Source organism: Equus przewalskii, chromosome 17 (assembly GCF_037783145.1).
Source record: "Equus przewalskii isolate Varuska chromosome 17, EquPr2, whole genome shotgun sequence".
In the NCBI taxonomy this organism is placed as follows: domain Eukaryota; kingdom Metazoa; phylum Chordata; class Mammalia; order Perissodactyla; family Equidae; genus Equus; species Equus przewalskii.
In genome coordinates, this window is record NC_091847.1 from 70,892,947 (window position 1) to 70,917,917 (window position 24,971).

The following is a 24,971-nucleotide window of genomic DNA, read 5'->3' on the forward strand; positions in this document are numbered from 1 at the left end:
GTGTTTTCTTCAGTCTAGTCTTTACTTCAGAACATTTCCTTACACTGAGGTATGAATCATTTTAAATATAGGCTACATTTGCACATAAATTTATAATTAAGTATAACTTTAGTCAAATTGATTTAAGCCAAATAAATTGTTTAAAAAGTAAAATATATTTTCTACTCAACCGTCTATAAGAAACAGGAACAGGGAAACGACGTCTTCTAATTATGAGTTAAGTTGACATAACAGTGCTACACCGCGTCCAATCCAGTGCTCCTTGGGTTGGTCAGAGGGAAGGGTCATGGCAATTACGAAGTTCGTAGAGTGCCCGGTGGTGGATAATGTTCCTCTCCGCTCACTTGTCTTATACAATGGAGCAACGTAACTTGGTCGTTCTGGAATATCTACCCTCTTACAGGGTTTCAGCCACATCTGGAAGGAAGTGCGTAAACTTCTTTAAGTCAAGGCTGGTATATTTACATATATTTGAGCCTGATATGGTATTGTTAAAGTTATGTCTGAAAATTTCTGTGGCCCAAATAGATTTTATTTTTGTCAGCAGTGCTGCCATTGCTCAAAACATTTTATTAGAGCTCTTAGAGCTATCTTCAGAACCAGTCGAGAAACTAAATGAGAAAAAATAGTCATTTTCACCTACTCTGTCCAGAAACATATTGCCCATTTACTCATCACCTCTCCACTGTACTTAGCTGAGAATGACTTTGGTGCCTACAATAATAAAAACTCAGACTTTCAGAGGAGAGAGCTGCCACCCTTGACACTCGCACTCATGTTGCCTTATTAGTTAAAGGCCAACCCCCCAGAATTCTGAAAGGCTTTTCTTCAATGATTGTAGAAGCAGATCACCTCCTCGTTTTCATGGTGACTATTTTAAAGGGGCTACTATGTATATTGTGGCCTCTGCTTAAAAGTATAACTGCATTCCTTTCTAACTACAATAGACTCACGTTCCTTTGAGAGAGTGATTAGCCACGTGCCTAGAATGTTACCATTGTTGAACCTCACCAATCTCAAAACTAAGATTTGGGAGCAAGTTGATCTCTGAATATAAGCGTAAAGAACAAACTATGATCATAAAGAAGAATTAATGTTTTGTTTTAGAATTTAATTAAATTCCTTTTAGCAGTAGAAGTAATAGCAATCCTTGAGGTGATGGGAGTTGACAGCCCCACTGCTCAGAGCTCTTGTTTAGGTTTCTCAGGTCAAAGTAAATTGTATAAAGATGCTAGTTTCTCTCTTTCTCCCACATAATTGTGGAATCCAGATTATTATAAGGGGTTCTTCAGATATAAATATATGGACTCAACACTCAAGTCAGACGTACTTCATTTCAACCAAAAGTGGGTTTTGTTAATGAGAATTTTTCTTTGTGACTTCCTTATTCAGGAAAATCATTCATGGATAAATTCCTTCTGCTATTCACTGCAAGCTACTGAAGAGTTTGCATGTGAAAGCAAGATGATTTGATCCCAATCAACTCCGGAAGTTGCAAACATTTGCCCTTGTGACTTTCAATTTGGGTCTCGTATTTGAAACTCTGTCTGCCCACAGTATCTTAGTACATATGGCAGGATTTTTAGAATTGGCTGTCAGCTGGTCCCTCACTGCCCGTTAGAGCTGCTCTGAAGGATTCTTGCCCGTTTGAGCTGCCCCTAGCGCCCCACAAACAGAATTCATGTCAATCCATAGCATGTATTTCATCACCATCCCAGACCAACCCTTCAAGTTATGTGAAAAATCTATCTAGCTATGATGTAATAACAGATGGAAACAACAATATAGCTTAGTCTGCCCATGCTGAAGATAGGTGCCAGGAAACTTTCTGCAGATGGTTTTCATATAGTAATCTAAATCTGCAAGTTTCACATTTTTAGGACAATGTATATGTAAGAAAATATATATGATAAACATATATGTATGTGTGTGTATGTGGATACATATATACCATCCATCCTCATTCCTGTCCGTATTTGCGAATTTGCCTATCACTAAAATTTATTCGTTATCCTAAAATCAATACTCTGCGCTTTTGCAGTCATTCACAGGCATGCTCAGAGCACCAAAAACTGAGTCACCAGACAAGCAGGTTCCCAGGTGAGGTTGAACCTGGTGACATTCTGCCGCCTTGTCTCAGCTCTCATAACTAAAACAAGTATCCGTTTCACAGTTTATTTAGTTCCAAGTTTTTCACATTTTTGTGGCGTTTTTGGTGATTTCACTGTTTAAAATGGCCCCCAAGTGTAGCGCTGAGGTGCTGTGTAGTGTTCCTAAGTGCAGAAAGGCTGTGATGTGCCTCATGGAGAAAATATCGTAAACTTCGTTCAGGCATAAGACAGTGCTGTTGGCCATGAGTTCAATGTTAATGAATCAACAATAAACATTAAATAAAGTATCTTTAAACAAAAGCACCAATAAAGCAAGGTTCTGTACTCATCAGTTAACAAAAATGTGACCAGAGGATCGCAGAAACAACCTGTATTTCTCCTAGGAGCAATGGTTCAGTATTTACTAATTCACTGTTGGCAGCCACTTTATAAAACATAATTACCGTGAATAACGAGAATTGACTGTATATGTGTACGTGTGTGTGTATATGTGTGTGTGTGTGTATATATATATAAAATAGACCCCGTGTACATGTCATTAGAAAATACTAACCACAGGCACTGCATCATAAAGAATTTTGGGATGTGATTCTGCAAGTTTCTTGGTCTTCCTATTCCAGGAAGCTCCATCTAGAAATAATCCATGAATGAAAACACCTAAATATAAAAGAAGCAGGTTAGAGCGACACTTTAACCGTGTATTCATTGAGCTCTGAATCTGAAATTCCTACAGGTGAACACTACGCAAATGACACGAGGTCGGTAGCCTAGGACTTGTTCTAAAATGAAAGCGCTATTCTGAGTGCTTTGTCTTAACACCCATATTTCCAGAATATCTATACTTTGCATAGTCAATTAATTCAATAGTAAAATTAGATGTGGAAAACAAAAGAGGAAAGGAATTTTTAATTAGTCTGTGGGAAGTTCTCAGTTTGTGTGAACACTTATCAGATTTATATTTTTTTTCAATTTTTATTTTTTTCAGATGTACATCATATTTCAAATTCTGGATGCATTACATCACGTTCACCACCTGAACAGTAATTATAGTGCATCCCCTCACATGTGACCCTAATCACCCCTTTTGCCCTCCCCCCTTCCCCAATGGTAACCACCAGTCCAATCTCCAACGCTGTGTGTTTGTTGTTTTTTTTTTTGTCGTTTTTATCTTCTACTTATGAGTGAGATCATATGGTACTTGTCTTTCTCCCTCTGACTTATTTCACTCAGCATAGTACCCTCAAGGTCCCTCCGTGTTGTTTGAACTGGCCAATGATTATAATGTTAGAAGACAGGAAATATGCAAGGAAATTTCTGCCTGCATTTGGAGGGATGCAGTGGCTCCAGGCAGCATGTGAACAGAATACTCTTCTGCAGATCTCTAGTGTCCTGAGAGTTAAGTTTCTCCTGTCCTTCTAGAATTTATTCTCACTCCAACACCTCTCCATAGTCTGTATGAGAGGACACGTGGATGGACTTCCTCTAGAGCATGAGGTCACACACGAACAGTTAAAGAAGAACACCAGTGAGGAAAGCAGTGAGCCCCGGCTGACTTTCTCTGGCTGTCCACTGGGTAAAGCCTCATGGACTGAATGTAGCTATCCGCACATGAAAACATTTGTAGCAACTGTTGCACAGATGTGAAGGCAAGCAATGTGGAATTTAGAAAGACCTAGATTTTAGTTCCTAATTGCTGTGTGACCTTGAGCAATTCATTTAACTTTAGACATGTTTTATCGTTGGAGAACAGCTGGAAATCATTTGTAAAACAATGATGCCTGCTTTGTGTACCTTGTAGAGTTGTTAGAATCAAATCATTCAGTGCTGGTGAAAGCACTTGGTAAAGTAGTATATAAAAATCCACTGGGCAGCACTGTCCAACAGGACTTTCTGCAGTGATGGAAATAGTCTATATCTGTGCTTTCCAATATGGTAGCCACTGGCTATTAAACACCTGAAACACAGCTAGTGTGACCAAGGGATTGAATTTTAAGTTTTATTTAATTTTAATTATAGTTAAATTTTAAAAGCTACATGTGGATGGTCCAATGATGGATGTTGGGGGAAAGACTTACCCTTTCTCCTCTAGGTGTTAACTGATGCAAAGAATAGTTGGAATAAAATGTCAGTTTTATTAATTGACAAAGCACTTGTCCAGTAATTTCCCTACTATCACTTGGGTAAAGTTGAGTTGCAAAATGCCCCCTGAGCCTGGGGCAGTGTGGGGCGTGGACCCGCCTGAGGGAGAGAGAGGTTGCAAACATCCTACTTGCTAACCTCTAGGCCAAATGGAAGGCCTGCAGGCCGGTCACGATAATGGATGGGACTAGGGGAAGCAGAGGAGCCCCGCAGACAGGTCCGGGAAAGCCCTTGAAGACCCTGGCGCCGCTGACTCGTCAGCAGTCTCTGGCTCTAACCAATTAGATTATCTAATCCTCACTTGGGAAAGAAAAAATGTCGTAGAGAGTAAACAAATGGAAGAGTTGCACATCTAAGAAAAGTGACAACAGGGATCAAAGTTCCCTCCATCCCAACAATCTTATAGGAAATGTTTTCATTCCTCATGGTCAAGAAGGGCCTTATGGAAAACACAAGATGTAAAACAGCAGGCAGATGGTAACCGAGTCATGGGTCACAGCCTCTCCTGCTCTGTGAGGCATGCCTTTTGCCATCCGGGAGAGACGGGGTCAGCACGTGTCACCTACAGCTTCTCGGCCTCTCTCGTTGGCTGTTCTCTGCCTCCCTTCCTGCTGGGCAGTGCTCTCCCCTGATGACTCTGAGTCACCCAGTACTTCCCAGTAGTCCAGACAAGAGGAATCTTAGGAAAATATATGTAGAATGTATGGGCCCAAATGTAAGTCAATTTGTAGTGGCCTTGTGGCCTTAAAGTGACCTTTTCATTACGTTTCAATCCAGTCTTAGGTAAATAAGGTTAATATCTTCCTGAGCCCCAGAAACAGGCACATACTAAAGCGTGTAAAGGAGAGAGACTGGTGGAGGGTAGCGATCAGAGAGAACGAAGCTGTGGTTCCAGCCCAAGCTGTTCTCAGGTGCCATCTGTGTTCCTCCCACTAGGGTCCCATGAGAAAGCTGCTCTTTAGGAAAAGTCTATCGCTCCAAATCATTCCATGCAATGTCATTTTCTTTCTTAGAATTAGCTAGTAGGAAGGGAAAAAATGGAATTACAAAAAGCCTAATTTGTGCGTGTCTGTGTTTATTGGTGAAATATGTGTGTGTGTACAAAATAATGAAATTCATGATTTAGTAAATATTTATCTGCTATTATAAGTCAAACCTTAGGCTGATACTTTGGTATTCAGTAAAATGGCTGGCTTAATTGACAGCTACTCTTTACTGTGCGATCCTGGAACACTAAATGGTCTTTATTGATCTTTAAATAAGTTGTGCTTTATTCCTGCTTCACTGTTTTCAAGCTAATTTTGGATTTTAATAAATTTGGATCTTTAATAAAAGGGGTTGTGGGTTAAATTAGTAAATCATTGTAAAAGGAAATAGCAATTATCCTGTACAATGTCCAAATTCAGTATATAATGACGGGCAGTTCAACAGTTTGATCTCAGGTGTTAGCTAGTTTGTAAACTCAGGCAATGCTTTTATAAATCCTATCTTTAGCTGAATTCAAAAACATCTAACTCTGAGGGACATCATCAGTGCTATTCAGACTCCAAATGCCATCTTCTGCCTTTTACCATAATGATATGAGGACAATTTAGAAAAAAATTCTCGCATCTGAATTAAATACTTAAGAATCAACCATCGCTTCTTCAAGAAAGCTTCCCCTGAGGAGTTTGATGATGTTTGCGGACTTCCACTCAGGCAAAAATTCTCAGTGGGCCAGAGAGAAAGCAGCCAGTGCAGCAGGAGAGCCAGGCGGCCTGGGGGTGGGCGCTCAGCTCGGCCGTTACTAGCCGTGACAGCTTGGGCAAGTTATTGCACCTTCTGAGCCTTAGTTTCTAGCTCTGTATGAGAGGGATGATAGTATCTGTGCCGTAGGGGTATCATGAAGATTAAATGAAAAGTAAAATAAATGTAAAGTTTCCAGAAACCAGTAGTAGTAACAGAGCAACTCCATGGCCTTCCTTCGATTTGCCTTTACCCAACTTAAACACTCCCTTCCTCCTTTCCCAAATACTTAGTTTGAAGCAAATTATGTTTCCTTCTCGGTATGTTGCTAACCTGCCTATATATGTTCTGATCTTTATGAGGGTGTGGGAACTCAAACTTCTATTTAATGTTATCTTTTACAGCATGTAATATACTGTGAGCTGTACAGATAAGGTATTTTTTTTAAAGGCCTGTATAATTAAAGAAACGATAAACTAAACAACTTAGCAGAAGGTGGTTAAACACCCTTTTCAGGCAGCAGTATGTCTATTCAGGGTGTGCTAGGAATGAAAGTATTCTGAACAAATGCCCAAATTAATGATAGGTTAGGCATCTATGGCCGGAGGAAAAACGATTAGTTTTAAAATATCATTTGTCCCAGTGATCTTTTTCTCCTTGCATCTAATGTTCTTAAATGTGTTTCTGCAATAAAACTTTAAATTAAGTATTAAAGAAGATTGCAATGAACAGTAGCTTAAAAAGTTGGTTAGATTCCATGAATTTGTAGTGGATTCAAGCAGCATGATTTTTGGAATTTCCACAGGAGTATTTGAGGGCCTCTTGCATGCCAGACACTCTGACAGGCGCTAAGAAAAGAAGGAGGAAGACAAACAAGATCACTAGCCTCTTGGGATCTAGATTTGATTCTAACTACAAAGGAAAAAATGTCATTATTAACATATTTAGTTGTCTAAATTTTCTATGGGGGCTTAGTGATGACATTATCTGTTTACGTATTTAAAAAGTTTATGTGGCTTCTGAACAAATGAAGGATTATAAGAGTGTAACTACACTAGTAGGGAGGCTAGATAAGAGGCTGGAGCAGAAGTCTAGATAAAAACAGTGGCGGCAGTAGGATTATACAAGAGTGACTGCATTTGATGTGAGTTATGAGAGAGCAGGAGAAGGAAGAAGAGTTCATGGGCTTCTGGTTGGGTGGTGGTGCCATTTATTGAAATTCATTATAAATTTTACCTATGCAGGAGACACCAAAGTGGAGATGTCAGGTAGGCAGTTGGATAGAGAGGTCTGGGTCTTAGAGGAAAGACTGGACATTTAAATTTGGAAGATATCAGCCAGGAGACAATCTTTAAAGACACAAAAAAGTATGAGGCCACTTGGGGAGAGGATGCAATTAGAAAAGAACAACAGTCCCAGGACTGAGTCCTCAGGAACTCCAATATTCAGAGGAGGATAAGCTAGCAAAGAAGCGTACGTGTGTCCAGCGGAAAAGAAAAATCAGGAAATGGGTGATGTGTTGGAAACAGAGAGAAGAATGTCTCTAGAAAGAGGAGGTTGTCAACTAGTGAAAACTGCTAAGAGGTTAAGACGAGGACAGAAAGATGAGGACATTGTCTACATGGAAGTTATTAATAACTCAGAAAAGAAGGGCTTCAGTTGATCGACAGGATGAAGAGTAGACAGGAAATACGAGGCGAGAACCTGCAGATGGCATGTAGAGACAGTTCTTTTGAGAAATTTTGCTATAAAGGGGAGCAGAGACACGGGATAGTAGCTGAGGGGTGTAGATGGTAAGACAATTGGAATTCTTGATTTGTTTTAAGACGAGAGATTCCAGACCATGTTGCATGCTGATACAAATTACTTAGTACTGAGAGAGATACTGCTGATTCTAGAAAAAGAGGGAACAACTGAAGGAGCAAAACCTTTGAGAAGGAGGGAAAAAATAGGATCTGGACTCTCAGAGCATGCACCTATCGACAGATTTATGGATTTGGCTGTGCTGAAAGCTCTTTTCTGATGGCTTCTTATTTTTTCAATGAAGTTATGAGGTGAGATGTGAGGGCAGAGAGAAGGACAAAGAAGGCACAAGTGGTTGCTTTTAGCGTGGGAAAGCAACTTTCTCAGGGAATAGTAGTAGGATTGCTTCATAGTGTTACAACACCCTTGAGGTTTGTGGCCACTGATGTAAAGTAAAACCACATGACACAGTACTGTGATTATCGTACACTGTTCGGGTTACACGTTTACTTGTTAGTATCCCACCAAAGCCTAAGTTAGTTGAGGGTCAAGATCCTGTCTAAATTGTTCACTGCTGACATCCGCAGTGTCTAATAGAGTGAGCCGGTGACAAATAAGGAAGCAGAGTTGTCTTCGACACATTAGTTAGAGCAGGACACATTAAGAGTTCTTTAGAGATTAAAGTCATTTATTTAAAGACCACCATTTTGGTAAAATTCAGGAATCTGTAGCATTTAAAAAATAATGCTTGTTTAAAATAGTAGCTCTGTCCACTAAATCTGAAATAAAACACTAGGGTAGCCACTAAGTATTGAAAAGACAGTCTATTAAGAAAATAAAGATAAATTTCCTCACAATGCTTCAATCACAAAACAAATGCTCCTATTAGCTATCAGCTTTATTAAGTTTTGGAATGATGCACATAACAGGAAAGAATACCTGTTTTAGGAGTCTGCAAAGGGATGTCTTCATGGGACCAGGAAACCACCTTCTTTCCAATGCTGTGCCATCTTAATTCCCCAAGGTCACCATAAGATTATGGTTGATTATTCCATGTATTGTTAATTTGATGATTACTTTATTCCTAACTTATTAGAAATAATTTCAAACTTAGAAAATTTTGCAAAAATAAAACATGACCAGGGACATATACTCCTTATTCAGATTCATTTTATCCCCATTTGCTTTACCATTTGCTTGTTCTCTCTTGCTCTCTCTCTCTCTCACTTGCTCTCTGTCTCTCAATAGTTTTTTTCTCCATCATTGGACAGTAAGTTACATATATGATGATTAAGTTTTTTAACAGTTGAGAAAAGTAAGCAAGAATGTTACGTTTTTGTTCAGTGCCCAGATATAAGCCAACTCATTCTGTCAGTGCACTTACCATCTTCCGGAGCATGCTTATATTCCTTGTCTTCCATCACTTCATAGTCAAACCCAAGAAGATCAATGGGGATGGTGTATTTCCTGGCATAGTTCTGCTGGGCACCGGTCAGGAAGGCTTGTGTGAAGAAGAAGCCAGACAGCCAGAAGACTGGAGGAGGGCCGACCTCGTACCATTGCTGTGGTGTCAGAGTAAAAGTGTCCCAACAACAGAGCCTTCAACTCTGAATACAGCGCTGCTTAACAAAATTTGTCCAAACACCACCCCCCCCCCATTATCTTTTAGGTAAACTAATAAATGAGGTAACCCTTTGAGGAATAAAAAGTCATACTCTCAGGTTTTAAAAAATAAGTAGTATATTCAGTATTTGTTCTGACTTCAGTTTCCTATCCATCGCTCCAGCTTGAGTACCACAATGTGCACGAATGCAGATACAAACATGTTTTATACAAGCCCAATGACTCCTTCAGAAAAGCTCCCTAAAATAGTGAACATCTAATATACATTGTTGTACAACGTATCACGTTATATAGTTGAATAGAAGAGATCCCTATGAAGTCTGGTCAGATGGTAATGTTTTTCAGGTTTTTTTTCTCTTTAGTCATTAATACGCAGTAGAATATTCCTTGGGAAGTTTTCTCTCCTACTTCACCAAAATACAATGAAATTCACCATAAAGAAATACAGTATTACACAAGGAACTCCCAGAAGAAACAGGGTAATGAGAGCCGAAGATTTTAATAAATATCAAGATATCTGGATATTCTGTTCATATCATGTATTATAATAAGCTAGTTGAATACTGATTTTAACTAAATAGGAAATTGTAGAAGACAATCTGAAGAAATTAATTTGAAGAACTTTCCCCTATTAGAGTACAAAGTAGAGCCTTCACCTTTCAAGAATAATCTTAACTGCTTCATATCAACTCTATACAACAGAAGGCCTGTACTCTGGAGGGGAAGTTTAGTCATTTTATTCCCGCAGAAATCTCCTCATGGGCAGTTTTTGATGCTCCACATACACTATCTAGGAAATTGATCAATATCGCTAATGAATATAATTGTTAAAAAGAACACAGTTAAGCACCAGTATTGCCAGATAATTAGGAGGTAGGCTTCAGCCCACTCAACATTTCCAGGACAATTAGCCATTGTGGGTATTACTATCTTGGGCTGAACCAGCAATCTATTGATTTCATGACCTGGAAGAATGCAGGACAAGGAAGAAATAATGCTCCTTGTTAGCAACTTGTCTGGCTGTCTAAGATGCTTTGCTCTAGGGATCGATTTTAATGCTAAATATTTAACGGAAAAATCAACATAGCCAGTTGTTTTCTCTCTTCAAATGCCATTGGCTTGAATATCTAACTTCACTGAACAGGAACACCTGCTCCTAAAGAAGCTTTCAGAGGTTCTGCTTCCAATACCGGTATTTTGACAGTTCAGTGTAACAATTACACAATCTACAGGCAATATTGGATCGTGGTCACTTGTGCCTGGGACACACAGAAAAACTAGAGAGCAATACTCATAAAATTAGGCATCCTGATGAAGAAAAGGAGATCAGAAGAAACTTAATGTATTATCATTTGGATGAACTCACCTGCAAGAATTTTAGTCTCGCAAGGAAGTCATTCACATAGCTCCCGAGGGGCTTCAGGCTGGGGTAGGATCTGCCCATCCACATCCCTGGGATTTTGACGTTCAGAATGCTGCTAACCACTTCTTCAAGGTCTGTAGACATCACGACAAGCCCCTGAAACACATGCAACCTTTGGTTAACGCAACAGTACAGATTTTGGAGAATCTTCTCTTAATACCTTCTTCCTAATTATCCTTTGTTTACAGTAGTGATTAGTTAGGGTTGAGTCATATAGCAAAAAAAGAGAAAGCAAAGATATTTTTCTTTTGCTCACAAGTAAGTCATGGAGTCTTTGAACTATTCCTTAGGAAAACATTAACAATTTCAAGCTGATCAAATTTTAATGGAAATTTTTTTATTGAGGTATAATTGACCTATAAACTTTATATTAGTTTCAAGTGTACAACATAATGATTCGATATTTGTGTATATTGCAAAATGATTACCACAATAAGTCTAGCTAACATTCATCACCAACAGTTATACATTTTTTTTCCCTGTGATGAGGACTTTTAAAATCTACTCGCTTGGCAACTCTCAAATATGCTGTGTATTAACTATAGTCACTGTGCTGTACATTACATCCCCAAGACTTATTTATTTTCTGGAAGTTTGTACATTTTGACCCCCTTCTCCCATTTTGCCCACCCTAGAAAATCACCTTAATCAATACCTGGCTACTGACTAGCTATTAAATCATAGCCTAACTTTCACTTAATTTACTTGTTTATTAAATGGACAACTAATATATCTCTGTCTTGCCTTTTTTTTTTTTTTTTTGAGTAAGATTAGCCCTGAGCTAACATCTGCCGCCAATCCACCTCTTTTTGCTGAGGAAGACTGGCCCTGAGCTAACATCCGTGCCCATCTTCCTCTACTTTATATGTGGGACGCCCACGACAGCATGGCTTGCCAAGCAGTGCCATGTCTATACCCACGATACAAACCAGCCAACCCCGGGTCGCTGAAGCGGAACATTCCCGCTTAACCGCTGCTCCACCAGGCCAGCCTCTCTGTCTTGCCTTCTTGAAAGGACAGTGATGAATATAAAATTATGAAAATTATATGAAACGCTTTGAAAAGTTAAAATATCCTGGATTCCATTTGTGAAGTCTAATTGACCTTTTTGAATCTCTGACATATAGATGTCAAAACTTTGAGGCCCTTGAAAATTCCTGCCTATTTGATCTGGCCATTGCGCCAGTTGACATCATCATTACTTTCTTTATGGTTGACAATATTATTCCAACTAACATATGGAGAAGATTTTAGAGTAAATTTCATGGCTTAAACACCCACGTTTCATTTGCCTCCTTCCCTAAATCCACTAAAACAACAGCAAAGAAATTTATTTTTTAAAGGCACAAACCCACAAGTGCAGAAAAAATAGGGGAAGGCATAATGACAATACAATTTTGGGAGCTAGAAAGCACATGGACTGTTGGTAGATCAGGAGAAACCTGGTCCTAAACTGGCTGAGAGGAAGCTAAGAATCAACTCGGTATACAATGCAGAACACTCAAAAATATTTGGAATTGATGGCCTTAGATGAAAGCAAGGACAGGAGGATGGTGCTAAATGGCAAAGATTGTTGAAACCTGGTTTACAAAACAGAATCCTGGGGCTCGCCTGGTGGCACAGCGGTTAAGTTCACAGGTTCTGCTTCGGCAACCTGGGGTTCCCTAGTTCGGATCTGGGGTGCGGACATGGCACCGCTTGGCAAGCCATGCTGTGGTAGGCATCCCACATATAAAGTAGAGGAAGACGGGCACGGATGTTAGCTCAGGGTCAGTCTTCCTCAGCAAAAACAGGAGGATTGGTGGCAGATGTTAGCTCAGGGCTAATCTTCCTCAAAAAAAAAAAAAAAAAACAACCACACAGACTCCTAGGTCCTGTACCACAAAACTGCACATCACCCACCTTGAATGAAACCTGGAAAGGAAAACGAAGGAATCCTGGGAGTGAGAGATGCCAGGCTCAGCCGGGGTTAGAATTGCCATACTGAAATCAGGGGGATTAAACGAATGCATGTCTGTTGAATGCTGAGATCCCTGAGGCCTCTTTCCCCTTTTAGCTCCCTGAATGCTGGAACCAGGCCTCTATCTTCCAGGAAGCATACAAGAAGAACCGGGTCAAGGAAAAACACATGGTGCTGAATGCTTCTGAGCCAAACGGCCCACCCAGATTACACTACAGCCAGCCTGGGCGACTCCTCTTTCAATGATAACTCATATCTGACCACTTCTCTCCACCTCCTAGGCTACAAGAAACCAACTCAGCTGGACCACTTCAATCGCGTAATTAGTCTCTGCCTGCATTCTTGTGCCCCTACAGTCCTTTCTGCAGTGAACTTTTAAAAACGTAGCGAGAACTTTTAAAAATCTACAACAGACCATTTCACTTCATTGCGTAAAGCCCTCTGCAGGCTTCCCTTTCCCTTTATACTTTACAATAAAATTCAAGACCCTAATCGTGGCCAACAAGGCCACCATGGAGCCCAGGGCTTCCCCTCTCTGTCCTAGCATCTCCCTCTTGCTCACTCCCCTCTCGCCACAGCAGCCTTCCTGACTGTGTTCCCAGACCACGCCATGCCCCTTCTCCTGACCTCTGCACTAGCTAGACCTGCTGTGCCAACGGTCCACAGCTTGTCCCTCACATCAGGCCCCTGCTCAAGGGTCAGCTCCTGGGAGGAGCCAGCCCCAAACGACTGAGTCTCCCACCTGCCATTCTCTACTCGTTTACCCTGTTTTATTTTTTTCCATAGAACTTACCGAAATTCTGTTACATATTGATTTGTTTATTTTTTTTTAAAGATTTTATTTTTCCTTTTACTCCCCAAAGCCCCCCAGTACATAGTTGTATATTTTTAGTTGTGGGTCCTTCTAGTTGTAGCATGTGGGATGCCGCCTCAGCGTGGCCTGATGAGCGGTGCCATATCTGCGCCCAGGATCCAAACCAGGGAAACCCCGGACTGCCGAACCCAACCACCCAGCCATGGGCGGGCCCCTGATTTGTTTATTTTTTAATTGTCTGTCTCCCTTACTAAAACGTAAGCTGTACAAGGGCGGAGGCATTGTCTTTCTTACCCCTTAACACTTGGTTTGTTAACTCTTTGGCTTGTATCCTATCCAGTAAACTATTGCTACCTAACATACTCTATACTTATTTACCTCTTTATTAATTGTCACCCCCAGAATTCTACATGCTCTCCAAGAGCAAGGATTTTTTTCTATCCCCAGAACTAAGAACAGGACTTGCATGGAATCTGTGCCCAAGAGATATTTGCTAAGTAAGCGAATAGGTTTACTTCAATGATTTTGCTTTGGTGCATGTGCCCTTACCTTGATTGCTTTCTGAATATTGGAGCATGATTCTCTTATGGTCTGCAACAGCTTATTGAAGCGTCCCATCTCTTGGACGAGCACAGTGTTCATGCTCTGCGTGTAAGTTGTCGGGTATCTCCTCATTGCAGCCTCAACATCAAAGTTGTTTGGAAGTTTACCCAAGATGTCACCAGCGACCTCATTTACTACTTCCTCCGATGATTTTGCACCAGCCTCTGCTGAACGAGACTATAAGGAATCCAAACTATAAATCAGAAATCCTCATAAAGGTCTAAGCATAGCTGGATAGGAAAACTCCTAAGGTAAATGTTATAAGAATGAGTACTACTCTGCCATTTTATCTAGGCTTCTTCTCCACACGAGATGTATTGCAGCGCTGATAACAGGCATGGGGGTGCGGGGGGAGGAGCTGCGGCAGAAAATAACTGTTAGAGAGAGAGGAGGAAGAAGGGAGCGTACAGCGTTGAGAGGTAAGAGGGTCTGGAGGAAGCAAATAAGCTGCACATTGTGCTGCCTGGTGGCGGGAGAGGAGTAGATGCTGCGGACGGAGGGCGAGAAAGCATTTTCATTGCTGGCATGGCTAAATGATGACGGGCATTAAAACCCAGGAGGAGGAAATCAGATCCCGCTTTGAGAAAGCTTGCCGCAAAATATATTCGCTATAACTCTGGTGCCCACTGGTTGCCAAAAGCAGAGATATAGCTGTCTCCTTGAACCAGGAGGGCAAAGAAAATAAGCCCATCTCCTCTACGCAGTTGGAAGAGTTATGCAGAAAAGGCAGATTTTAGTGATTCACATTGGAAGCAAAGAAGGGGAATTTCATTTCAATTTTTATTTTCTATGTTTATAGTGTCACTGTGTAAATGAGTCTATATTTTCTGGAAAAAAACTTTAAAACCTCAGAATAAATGAATGTGTTTGTGTGTGTGTGTGCGCGTGTGTGTGTATGGGGTGAGACAGAACAAGCACAATTAGAATATAAATGAATATTCCTCATATTTTTCCAGTCGGAGGAAATTGTGTTATGCTTATTTCAGATTTTATATTTCCTCGTTTCTATACTGGATCTATTCCATAAATATTGACTATTTCTTAAGCTTCTTGTGAGATTTTTAATGCCACCTACTACATACCCCCATAAGATCCTATGAAATTGTACAATAAAAGAATTAAATGTTGGTCTTAATTACATGCTAATAAAAAAAGGGATATGTCATTATGGTAATTCTTTAATACGATCCCAAAGTGCTGGGTTTACAACTAAGTATATAAAACAAATTATAGACAGCAAGGAAGATAATGAATATTTGGCCAAAACTAGTGAAATACCTATTTCCATTGCATTTAAAGAATGATATGCTGATTTCTATTTGTATTTTGGCATGCATATAAGGTAATATAAACTCATTAAAAACATTCATATTTTCTAACAAGAGCTGTGCCTCCACCAAAAGAAAACAAGAAAGAAAAAACAAAAACAAATTCCAGGCCTATAGCCCTTCAAAAATGTAAGAAAATTATTTTAGTAACACAATCATTCCTTTTACCTATTTCTCACATACCAAAATCACATAATTGAGGTGATATGTTTTAAAAGTAATATCCAACTGATAATGAGAATTAAGAGCAAGACGGTATTATTTATTTGTAATTATTTAACTTAGCATTTTTCTTTTGACTATCTTTCCTTAGAGTTTTCACAAATGTCAATTGAAACCTTCTAAGTGTTATTTCTTTTTATTAAACAAATAAAGATAAGTGGGATTCATTTTCAAAGAGACTTCACAGAGTTTAACCTTTGCAGAGATCTCAGACCATTTTTAGTTTTATAATATTTTAAGTTGAAACAATTTTCCCATTCAAAAGAGAGTCTGGCAGTTAAGCATAAGCAAGAGAGTGCTGCAAAAATACCCCCCCCCCCCCCGCCAATATCTCCCTCTAATTTTTAAGGATATTTTAATTAAACAGATAATGTAAAAGTCTTGTCATCATTAGCTTGCTCTGCAAACTCTGCAGCTCTTGTCTCTCTCTTTGCCTCTGAATTGTGGTAAACCCAATGCAGTCACTGAACTACTGCCTACCCATTGCTAGAATTGTCCTTGCCAAGGAAAGTTTGAGGATATTGAAAGAGGTTGTTTAATTACATACTGAGAAGATACCCCATGTGTATTTCAACTTATGTGTTTGGTTCTGAGTCATTTTCTGTTGGAAAGAGCCTACTGTTTTATGTATTCTGTAATGTGGCACACCCCATCAAGTTTAAATAAAGCCAAAAGACACTATAAATGTCCTGTTGTCAGACTGACTATTGTGGATTACATGCATTTAATGTTCTGAAGATCAACTTATTCATACCCGTACATATACTTTCATGTTCAGGCAATAACTGATTTTACTGCTATTAACATGTAAAATGGACATAAAAAATAGTCTTTGTCCTTTTTGCCTCATTAGGAAAAGTCATCTTACAGTAGACCAAAGCGTCAGGAGTTCCACGGACTCTCCCATCAATGATGGCACATCATGTTATTCTTCTAATCTGGTTCTTTTAGCCATTTTTTTTTCCAGCATCTCTGGTTATCTGCTTTCTAGGTCTTAGCCCATTTTTAGAATCTAGAAAGAGTATGAGCATAGTGGCTCAGAACACAGATTCTGGAGCCAAACTAGTGGGAGCCAGACTACTTGGCTTTGAGTCCTGGCTTGAAATTGTACTAACTGGTCTTGGGTAAGCTACTTCATCTTTCTGTGCCTTGGCTTCTAGCAGTAAAATGGCAATACTAGCCCCTGTCTCATAGGCTTGTCGTAAGCATTACACTGTTATACGTAAAGCACTTAGAACAGTGCCAGCACGCAGTAAGCTCTATGTAGTATTATTATGTAGTGTTATCAGTATTACTCCAAGATTCCGTAAAAATATAAAAGATCAGCTATTATTCAGTTTGTGGAATAATTTGCTTGACTGAATAGTCATCCTTAAGTTATTAAAATTTCATTCAATCACTAAGGAAACTTGCCATTTGGATGAATTTGTCTTTAAAAATGAAAAAAAAAAAAACAACGGAGTGCATCTTTTAAAGAGAGGACAAGAGAAGATCTCTTAATGGATAAGCAAGATGAAATCTTTTTCATTACAACTGACCGACTCATGCCCATGGCATGCTGAATTCTGACGCCTCAGAAGGGTACTCTCCAACTCCCCCTTACGTTTATGCCCTCAGTAGTGGGGCTGCATGTTTACTAAGAGTCAACTGTATTTTTCTCCAAAACCTTTTTATTCATTTTGTACTTTCTATTGCAATTATATTCTTTGAATATTATGTAATCTGATAAAATATTAATGTGAAATAAACTTTCTATGTAAACCAGGTTATATGTTCTGGAATGTTTGATAAAGATAAATCATTTAAGGAGTTGCTGTTGAATTAGTGAGAGACATAAGTAGGCACAATTTCAGATGGATTCTGGCATCACACTGCTTCCCAAATATCTCTGAAATTCTTCTTTCACTTTAGAGGAATTAAAAAGGGAAATAACATATAATGTATCTGGGCACGATTTATACAAGAAAAGCAAAATAGAGCTCCTAGTAGCAGAATGACATCAACGATTACTCAGAGATACTCAAAGAATGTTACTCGAAGAACTCCTAGCAGCAGAAAGATACTCAAAGATTCTTTCCAAATCAAAGATTGATGGGAAAAAAACCCATACGTTCATGTATTTTATGTTTAAATCCATATTTAAGATACGTATGTGTTTTTTTTCTTTTCCTTGAATTGGTTCTCCACGTTCACAGATGGAGTTGTGTATGTGGGCCGCTGCTGGGCTGGCACATGCTGCTTGGGGAGCATCCTTTCCAGCCTCAGAAGCCAGTTCCCATACAGATCACACACCTGTGTGAGAAGAATGTTGTCGAATAGCAGTTGAGTTTCTGACTGATCTTTGGTGATATCTGCATTGGCATTCATCCCGAAGATTTCTGGGGCCGGAGTCAGCGGCAGAGTCTTTGCGTGTTCGATGTAGCTTTTGTGCTGCAAAGATGAATAACAACGGAGTCAGGAGGTTAGAAATCAACTCTCCTGTAGGACTTTCACACTGAAAAGAGAGACTTTTCACTACTCAAGTTGTTGAGTGGATGGGCCTGTGAGACTGGACACTGAACGCTTTCATTTTCTTTCAACCTGGGCCAAAGCTTAAAAAAAAAGAAAAGATATGGACACAGAGGGAAAAAGAAAATGCAGCATTCACTTGGAATGGATTATAAAATGGAGACAGGAATATCCTGGCCACTTCACTTAGAAATTTCTTCCATAGAAATCTTTCTGTGCTGCTTTTTGCTGATGACTCTTCCTAATTTATTGCAATAACAATAAAATTTGTTCTGCTTTTCTGATTTTTCTGTTGTGGGGGATCAGAACGGGCCACCCCAAAATGTGTCTCTTTGGCTTCATTATTTTTAAGAACAAAAGACTCTGAAAGAAACTTTGACCTTTCCCCTAACTGCCTAAAAGAATTTAAGGCAGAAGGCCTGTTCCAGGAAGAAGCTAATACCATAACTGTAATGTAATGTAAAATGTGTCTCTCAGGTCACATTGTCTATAGATGGTCCAGCAAACACTTGTTTATCAAACATTTGCTTTTCCATCTCCATGTAAATTACCTTCCTCCCCTTTGAAGCCTCCAATCACTACCCCCAACATCCTCCTTTGTCCTTAGCTGAAGATGGTATTTAAGCTGGTGGCTTTTGCCATTCTATGAGTTGCTCAGTTTCCCTAGGTTTCTCCAATGTATACATGTTATCAAACTGTCTTATTTTCCTGTTATTCTGTCTCATGTCAATTTAATTCTTACACCAGCCAGAAGGACCTAGGGGGGAGAGGAATTGTCTTCCTGCCCTATACTGTCTACTCTTATTGTGACAAAATCGTGTAATTCAGAAAAGTAAAAATTATCTGAAATGTTATTATCCTGAGATAACCACTGCTAACATGATATATGTTTTTATGCATATGCACACATTTTGTATTTTATTTTCATGGACTTCTATTAAAATTCCTTCTTTCTTGATGCTCATATAATCACATACAAAGACTTACATATATATATATATGGTGGGGGTCAGGGGTGGGTCATTGATGGTTTTCCAATACAGGCTATGTTACATCCTCGTGGCTTCATCTTGCTTTTTCGCTCACTTGACAGTTCACCATTGGAGATTATTTTGCCCATGACTGCCCATGTTGACTTGTTCCACTTAATCAACAACCCAGGCTCTAGGACTGATTGTTCTCTTCATCCCTATTGATATCTCAGCGAGCATTAATCCTAGTGGATGATGGAGTTAAGTTTCGGGGGTGATGGTATGTGCCTCTGTTAGATGTGGCCGCATGTTTAACTTTCAATATGTGCCCTTCTGACTTCTGGGGATAAAACGATAACCAATTTGATTGTCCTGGTGGTCCCTAGAAGGCTACCATGTGATATTCTGAAGGCAGATTCCACATTTTCCACTAGACAGGGCTGGGAAAAATAGCAGGAGGGAGCCTCGGCCTTGTGTGGCAGGTGGTTCCGTGACTCTCTGCCTCTTTCTACCTGTGCAGCTTTGGGCAAGTCATTCTGCTTTTGTGAACTTGCCTTCTCATTTGTAAAAGGCACAGAACAATAATGTCAATGTTAGTTTGATGCTCTAGTGAGATACTTGCATGTAACTGTTTTGTAAGTAATCAAGCATAATAAAAACATCAACTAATATTGTTAATACTAGTTTGTAACCCCTCTCATGTGTATTTCCATTTTGATTTGGGGCAATGTCTTTTTACCCAAAGGACTGAATTCATGATAACAGAATTTCAGATCCCTGAGGAAGCCATTCTTGACACTCCTCACATTACAGCAAACTGGAAACCACTAACTCCATCTATGCGTGGGGGTGGGGGGGGGGGTGCTCTGTCCCTATAAGACTGAAAGAGCACACACAATGGTTAACCAAAAGAAAGACCTCTGGAAAAATCACTCACCATTTTGTCTTTGCCAGAGGAATTTCATGTTTTACTGCTTTTAGTTTTCTCTTTTTCCTTCTGAGGAAAACCAGCCCTGAGCTAACACCTGCCAGGGGGCCAGCCCCTGCTTTTAGTTTTCTTGAAGGGCATACTTACATCACCAGAAGGAGGGACGAAATAGATGCCACTTGAGTCGAATTTATAGCTTGGATTTTCAACTAATTCTGTGTTGAAGAATTTGTTTAGAATACTGCGCAGCGTGCGCCGGTCCCAGTCGTCTGTCACCCTGCCTCCGTAATTGCATTCACCGGTCATGTAGCGCAGAGCGTCATAAGGCAGTTCCTAAAATTGAGAGCTCAAGTCGCTCAACCAGTTAAGAGTTATCAGTAGCACATTATACAGAAATGTGTTTCCTGCTTCCTCACATTATTAAATTAAATGGCTTACAGAAATTTGCACCAACACAATTCCCTGTATATACTTCCCTGCTGGTTGTTGCAATTCCCCCACCTCTCGCTCTCCTGTTGTGGTCTGTCATTTCCTTTCAGTCAATGCAGAGAATAGAACTCCTCTATTAACTGTGAACTCACTCACTATCCAGCCAACATGAATGGACCACCTACTGTGTGCCAGTCACAGAATGACTTAGACTGGAATCCCATCCTTGAAAACCTTTCACTGCTGATTGACATTCAAAATAAATCCAACAGAATTCAGAGATAATAGGGTTCATTTCCTTCACCACCTTTTATATCCATATATAATTTGACTATTGGAATCACACTATATATATAATTTTGCATATAATTTTTCACCAAATCTTACTTTATGAGCCATTACTTTATGAGATGTCTTTTACCATTTCATGAAAGACTCTTTGAAAATACTATTTAATAACTGTCTTCTAATATTGAATACTCCAGTTGCTCCTAATTTTCTACTGTGTTAAATTATGTTTCATTAAATATACATTTCTTAACATTTCCAATAATTCTTTAGTCCAGATTCCTGACAAGGAAATTACTATGTCAAGGAAAAGAAATTTATAAAAAGTAATTGACTAATGTCACCAAACTGCTTTACTAAAAGGCTAGCAATTGTAGGAATCAGTTTTAAAATCTTTGCTAATTTGACTGCCCAAAGATAATTTTGTGTTAATTTGCATTTTTAGAATACTAGTGAAGATCATAATTTTTTCACATGTTTAATAACATTTGTTCTTTTGTGAACTAGCCTCCTACTCATTTTTTCAATTAAAGTTTTAATAGTTTTACTTTATTTGTATAAACTGTTTTATAAATTGACCTTTATTTTTTTGGTTTTTGAGGAAGATTAGCCCTGAGCTAACTACTGCCAATCCTCCTCTTTTTGCTGAGGAAGACTGGCCCTGAGCTAACATCCATGCCCATCTTCCTCTTCTTTATATGTGGGATACCTGCCACAGCATGGCTTTTTTGCCAAGCGGTGCCATGTCCGCACCTGGGATGCGAACTGGCGAACCCCGGGCTGCCGAGAAGCGAAACGTGCGCACTTAACTGCTGCGCCACCAGGCCGGCCCCCTAAATTGACCTTTATTTATCAAATTTGTGGAAATACTTTTTTACTGTTAGTTTGCTTTTTTATTATATACTCTGGTATACAGTAGTTTTGAATGTTTATGAATGCAAAAGAATTGACTTCTCATGTTGCAATTTTTTTTATCCTAAGCATAAACACTGAAACACTCACCAGCAATATAGAGAATTCTATTTCTCACTACTCTCAACAAAACTGAGCTTTATCATTTAGGGGAAAAAAACTGATAAACAATAAAATTGTTTTAATTTTTAAGTTTATTTTCTTTATTATTTTTTTATTGAGCTATAATTGACATTTAACATTATATTAGTTTCAGATGTACAACATAATGATTCAATATTTGTATATATTGTGAAATGATCACCACATAAGTCTATTTAACACCTGTCACTTTACATAGTTACAAAATTTTTTTTCTTGTGATAACTTTTAAGATCTATTTCTTAGTAACTTTTAAATATGCAACACAGTACTATTAACTATAGTCACGAAGCTGTACATTACACACCTTAAGTTTATTTATTTTTTTTTTTGATATTGACATTTTCTAAATGTTTATTCACCCTTTGTCTTCTTATTGTTAAATTATGGGCTCTGTCTTTTAATGTGTTTTCTTCATTTGAATGACTATCTTCTTTTTTTAATTACTAAAAGCTCTTTATAAAGATACTGAATCAGCTTGTCAGATAAATTTTAGATATCTTCTCCAATTTTCATTTGTCTTTTAGTTTTTACTTAAGTACTTAACATTTACTTAAAATGTTTAACTGCTTATGGTATTTTAATATAGTAATGTTCTAAAATATTCTCTGCTAAAATACAGTGACGTTTTACTTTAGGATTTGCCATCATTTCTGGGCCTTTCATGCCCTTCTTGCCGTTCTCGTGAAAAGTTAAACTGTGGATATCCCACATTCCAGGGATCCCAGCTGGAGGAATCTCTTCAATGGAAATAACAGCTCTGGGGAAGAGCAGGCAGGCGTGATTGGAGAGGGAAGTTTATTGAATTAGGGGTTGGACATTATGGGATTTGTTACTTGTAGAACTGGAACTGAAGGCAGTGAATTTAGGAGACCATGTCAGTGACCAAGACCTCATGGAGAAACGAACAGAATCAGGCAGGAGAACGCCAGCAAGTTGATGTTCTTCCCACTGCAAACGCGAGGGGAGTGTGATCAGATGCCCCCACTGCTTGGGCTGGCCTTGTTGACAGGCCCCCACCTCAGAATGAAGTATGGGAAGAAAACTCACGTGCAAATTATGTAGGTAGTATATGAGGTGGGGCAGCACATGGACAAGCTGGCCCTGGGAGGGCTTTGTGATGCAGACATAACACGAGATCGGGTCGGGAAGGGTGATTTATGTATGAAGAGTTAAAGCCACCACCATGCCCCTGAGAGCAGATGGGCGAAATGTTTCTCTCAGAGCTCAGTCATAGCCAGCACCAAACAAATTGGGGAGTGCATTCTCCCAGGGGCCCAGGCACACTGGCTGGGGTCGCAGAAAGAGTAGTGGGTGCTGCTGACATTGCTTCCCTGCTCAGTTGTTATAAGAAGGTTGAGACTATGGGGAGAGAGTGTAGACAGAAGCAGAGCTCAAAGTTGGCAACGAGTGCGCAAGGTTATATCTGAGGTTGTTCAGTCTAACGTTGCTTATTAGCAAAAAATAAAAAGGAAATAAAATCATAATAGTCAACAGAGAGGAAATGCTGTGTAAGCAACCATTAAAACAAAGATCTACATCTATGTTGAAAGTTGTCCACAACATATGTAGAGTGAGAAAAGCAAGCTGAAAATGAATACACAAACATAATTATGCCTTTGAGGAAAAATTTGTGTATATATTGTGCATATATATATATGTGTACCTATTTGTGCATAGAAAAACTTCTGCACAGATATGCCCTAAGCTATGAAATTGAGCGGTGGGCCTTTCTACACACACACACACACACACACACCTCTATCAAATCAAGAACAACAAAGCAATTGCCCATCTGCCAAGTAGATTATATATATCTACTTGTATTTTCTTCTTTTACAGTTTCATTTTTCCTATTTATTTTTTTAATCCAACATGAATTCTATAGCATGAATAATCTAGCTTTATTTTTTCCTACTAGCAAATAATCGATTATTCTCTCATCACTTATCGAATACTCCTTCCATTTTCTATCCATTTTCAATGCTGCGGTTACTATGCCAAAGTTCTACATATAGTAATGTTGCCATTCTTGTTTTGGAGAGCTTGAAGATGTTTCCACTAATCCTGGTTCCTTCATGAGACAGACACGTACTGAGCTGTCTACTACACATACTGTTTTAGGCACTAGGGACGCAAGAGTAAACAAAACAAAGTCACCATATAATTTACTGGCTTGTGATCTGACAAGATGTGCTCTCCTTCTGAGAAAAGCTCATAGTTCCCAGTGACCCACACTGGCCACCAGCTCTGTTAAGGCTACCAGAACAGAATGGGGCCTGGGCACCCATATTTCTGGCCACTATGCTAGAGTTTGTAACGGAAAGGATAGCAGCGATGATGGGCAAGTAGACCATGGAAGACCAAAAGCGTCTGCAATCATCTCCTGCTCTTATAGGTGTTCACTCACGACAAGGATTCTCAACACAATGCTGGACCAAGGACTATCAGCCAAAGTCGCACACAGAAATGTGCCAAGGGGAGGCAAACTTGGCTCCTGAGTCTGAGTTGATTATTCAAGAAAGACTCCAATAAGTAGACAAAGATTGGGCACAGGAAAGGGTGCTTACAGTGGAAGGAAAATAAATGCCAAGGTTCAGAGGTGTGGACAGAGCACCTCGCACTGGGAGAAGAGCAAGTACACCATATATCCACACAGCACAGGGCACGGGTCGAGCGGGGAGGCGGGAGCGGAGGAAGGCAGGATGTGGCTGGAGAGGGGTGAGGAGTAACTGAGTGTCGGTGACTCCCTATTTCTAGCTTAAGGGTTGGGTGGGAGGCGGTTCCATTACTTTGATGCAGGCAGGGAATGGAAAATGGGGAACAGAGACAGGATTCCATAAGATAATCATTGCTCATTCTGTTTCTTTTCCACATTTTTCCCTACTCCTTCACCGATTATTTTTACAAAACACAGCACTTGATATCAGCTCCATAGATGCCCAGCACCTCACTAGAAATCAGGGTGCAACGGTGTTTTTCAGCCGCAACACTTGAGTACCAGGGACCACTTTTGTGAAATCTTTGTTTCTTCAAGTTCCTGTTAGTGTTTGATTCCTCTAGAATGCCAGAGCTTTGCCTATAGATTTCTCCTCCCTAACGA

At 39.5% G+C, this 24,971-nt stretch overlaps 1 protein-coding gene and 1 long non-coding RNA gene across 3 annotated transcripts in view; one reads left to right on the forward strand and one right to left on the reverse strand.

Annotated features, from left to right (window-relative positions):
- Position 1: 1 nt before the first annotated feature.
- The window catches only part of DNAH7 (dynein axonemal heavy chain 7), a 235,229-nt gene continuing 210,259 nt past the window's right edge, over positions 2-24,971 (reverse strand). For both annotated transcript variants that reach the window (XM_070581701.1, XM_070581700.1), the window contains 7 exons: positions 20,246-20,431; positions 17,984-18,121; positions 14,088-14,318; positions 10,708-10,860; positions 9,103-9,280; positions 2,665-2,768; positions 2-417 (listed from right to left, as the gene is read on the reverse strand). In XM_070581701.1, the coding sequence (XP_070437802.1) occupies positions 211-417; positions 2,665-2,768; positions 9,103-9,280; positions 10,708-10,860; positions 14,088-14,318; positions 17,984-18,121; positions 20,246-20,431 (1,197 nt within the window). In that variant the 3' untranslated portion in view covers positions 2-210. The remainder of the gene's footprint in view (positions 418-2,664; positions 2,769-9,102; positions 9,281-10,707; positions 10,861-14,087; positions 14,319-17,983; positions 18,122-20,245; positions 20,432-24,971) is intronic.
- On the forward strand, positions 14,435-19,038 carry LOC139076844 (uncharacterized). The gene is made up of 2 exons (XR_011528852.1): positions 14,435-14,560; positions 17,887-19,038. It is a non-coding gene; the product is annotated as an uncharacterized lncRNA (long non-coding RNA).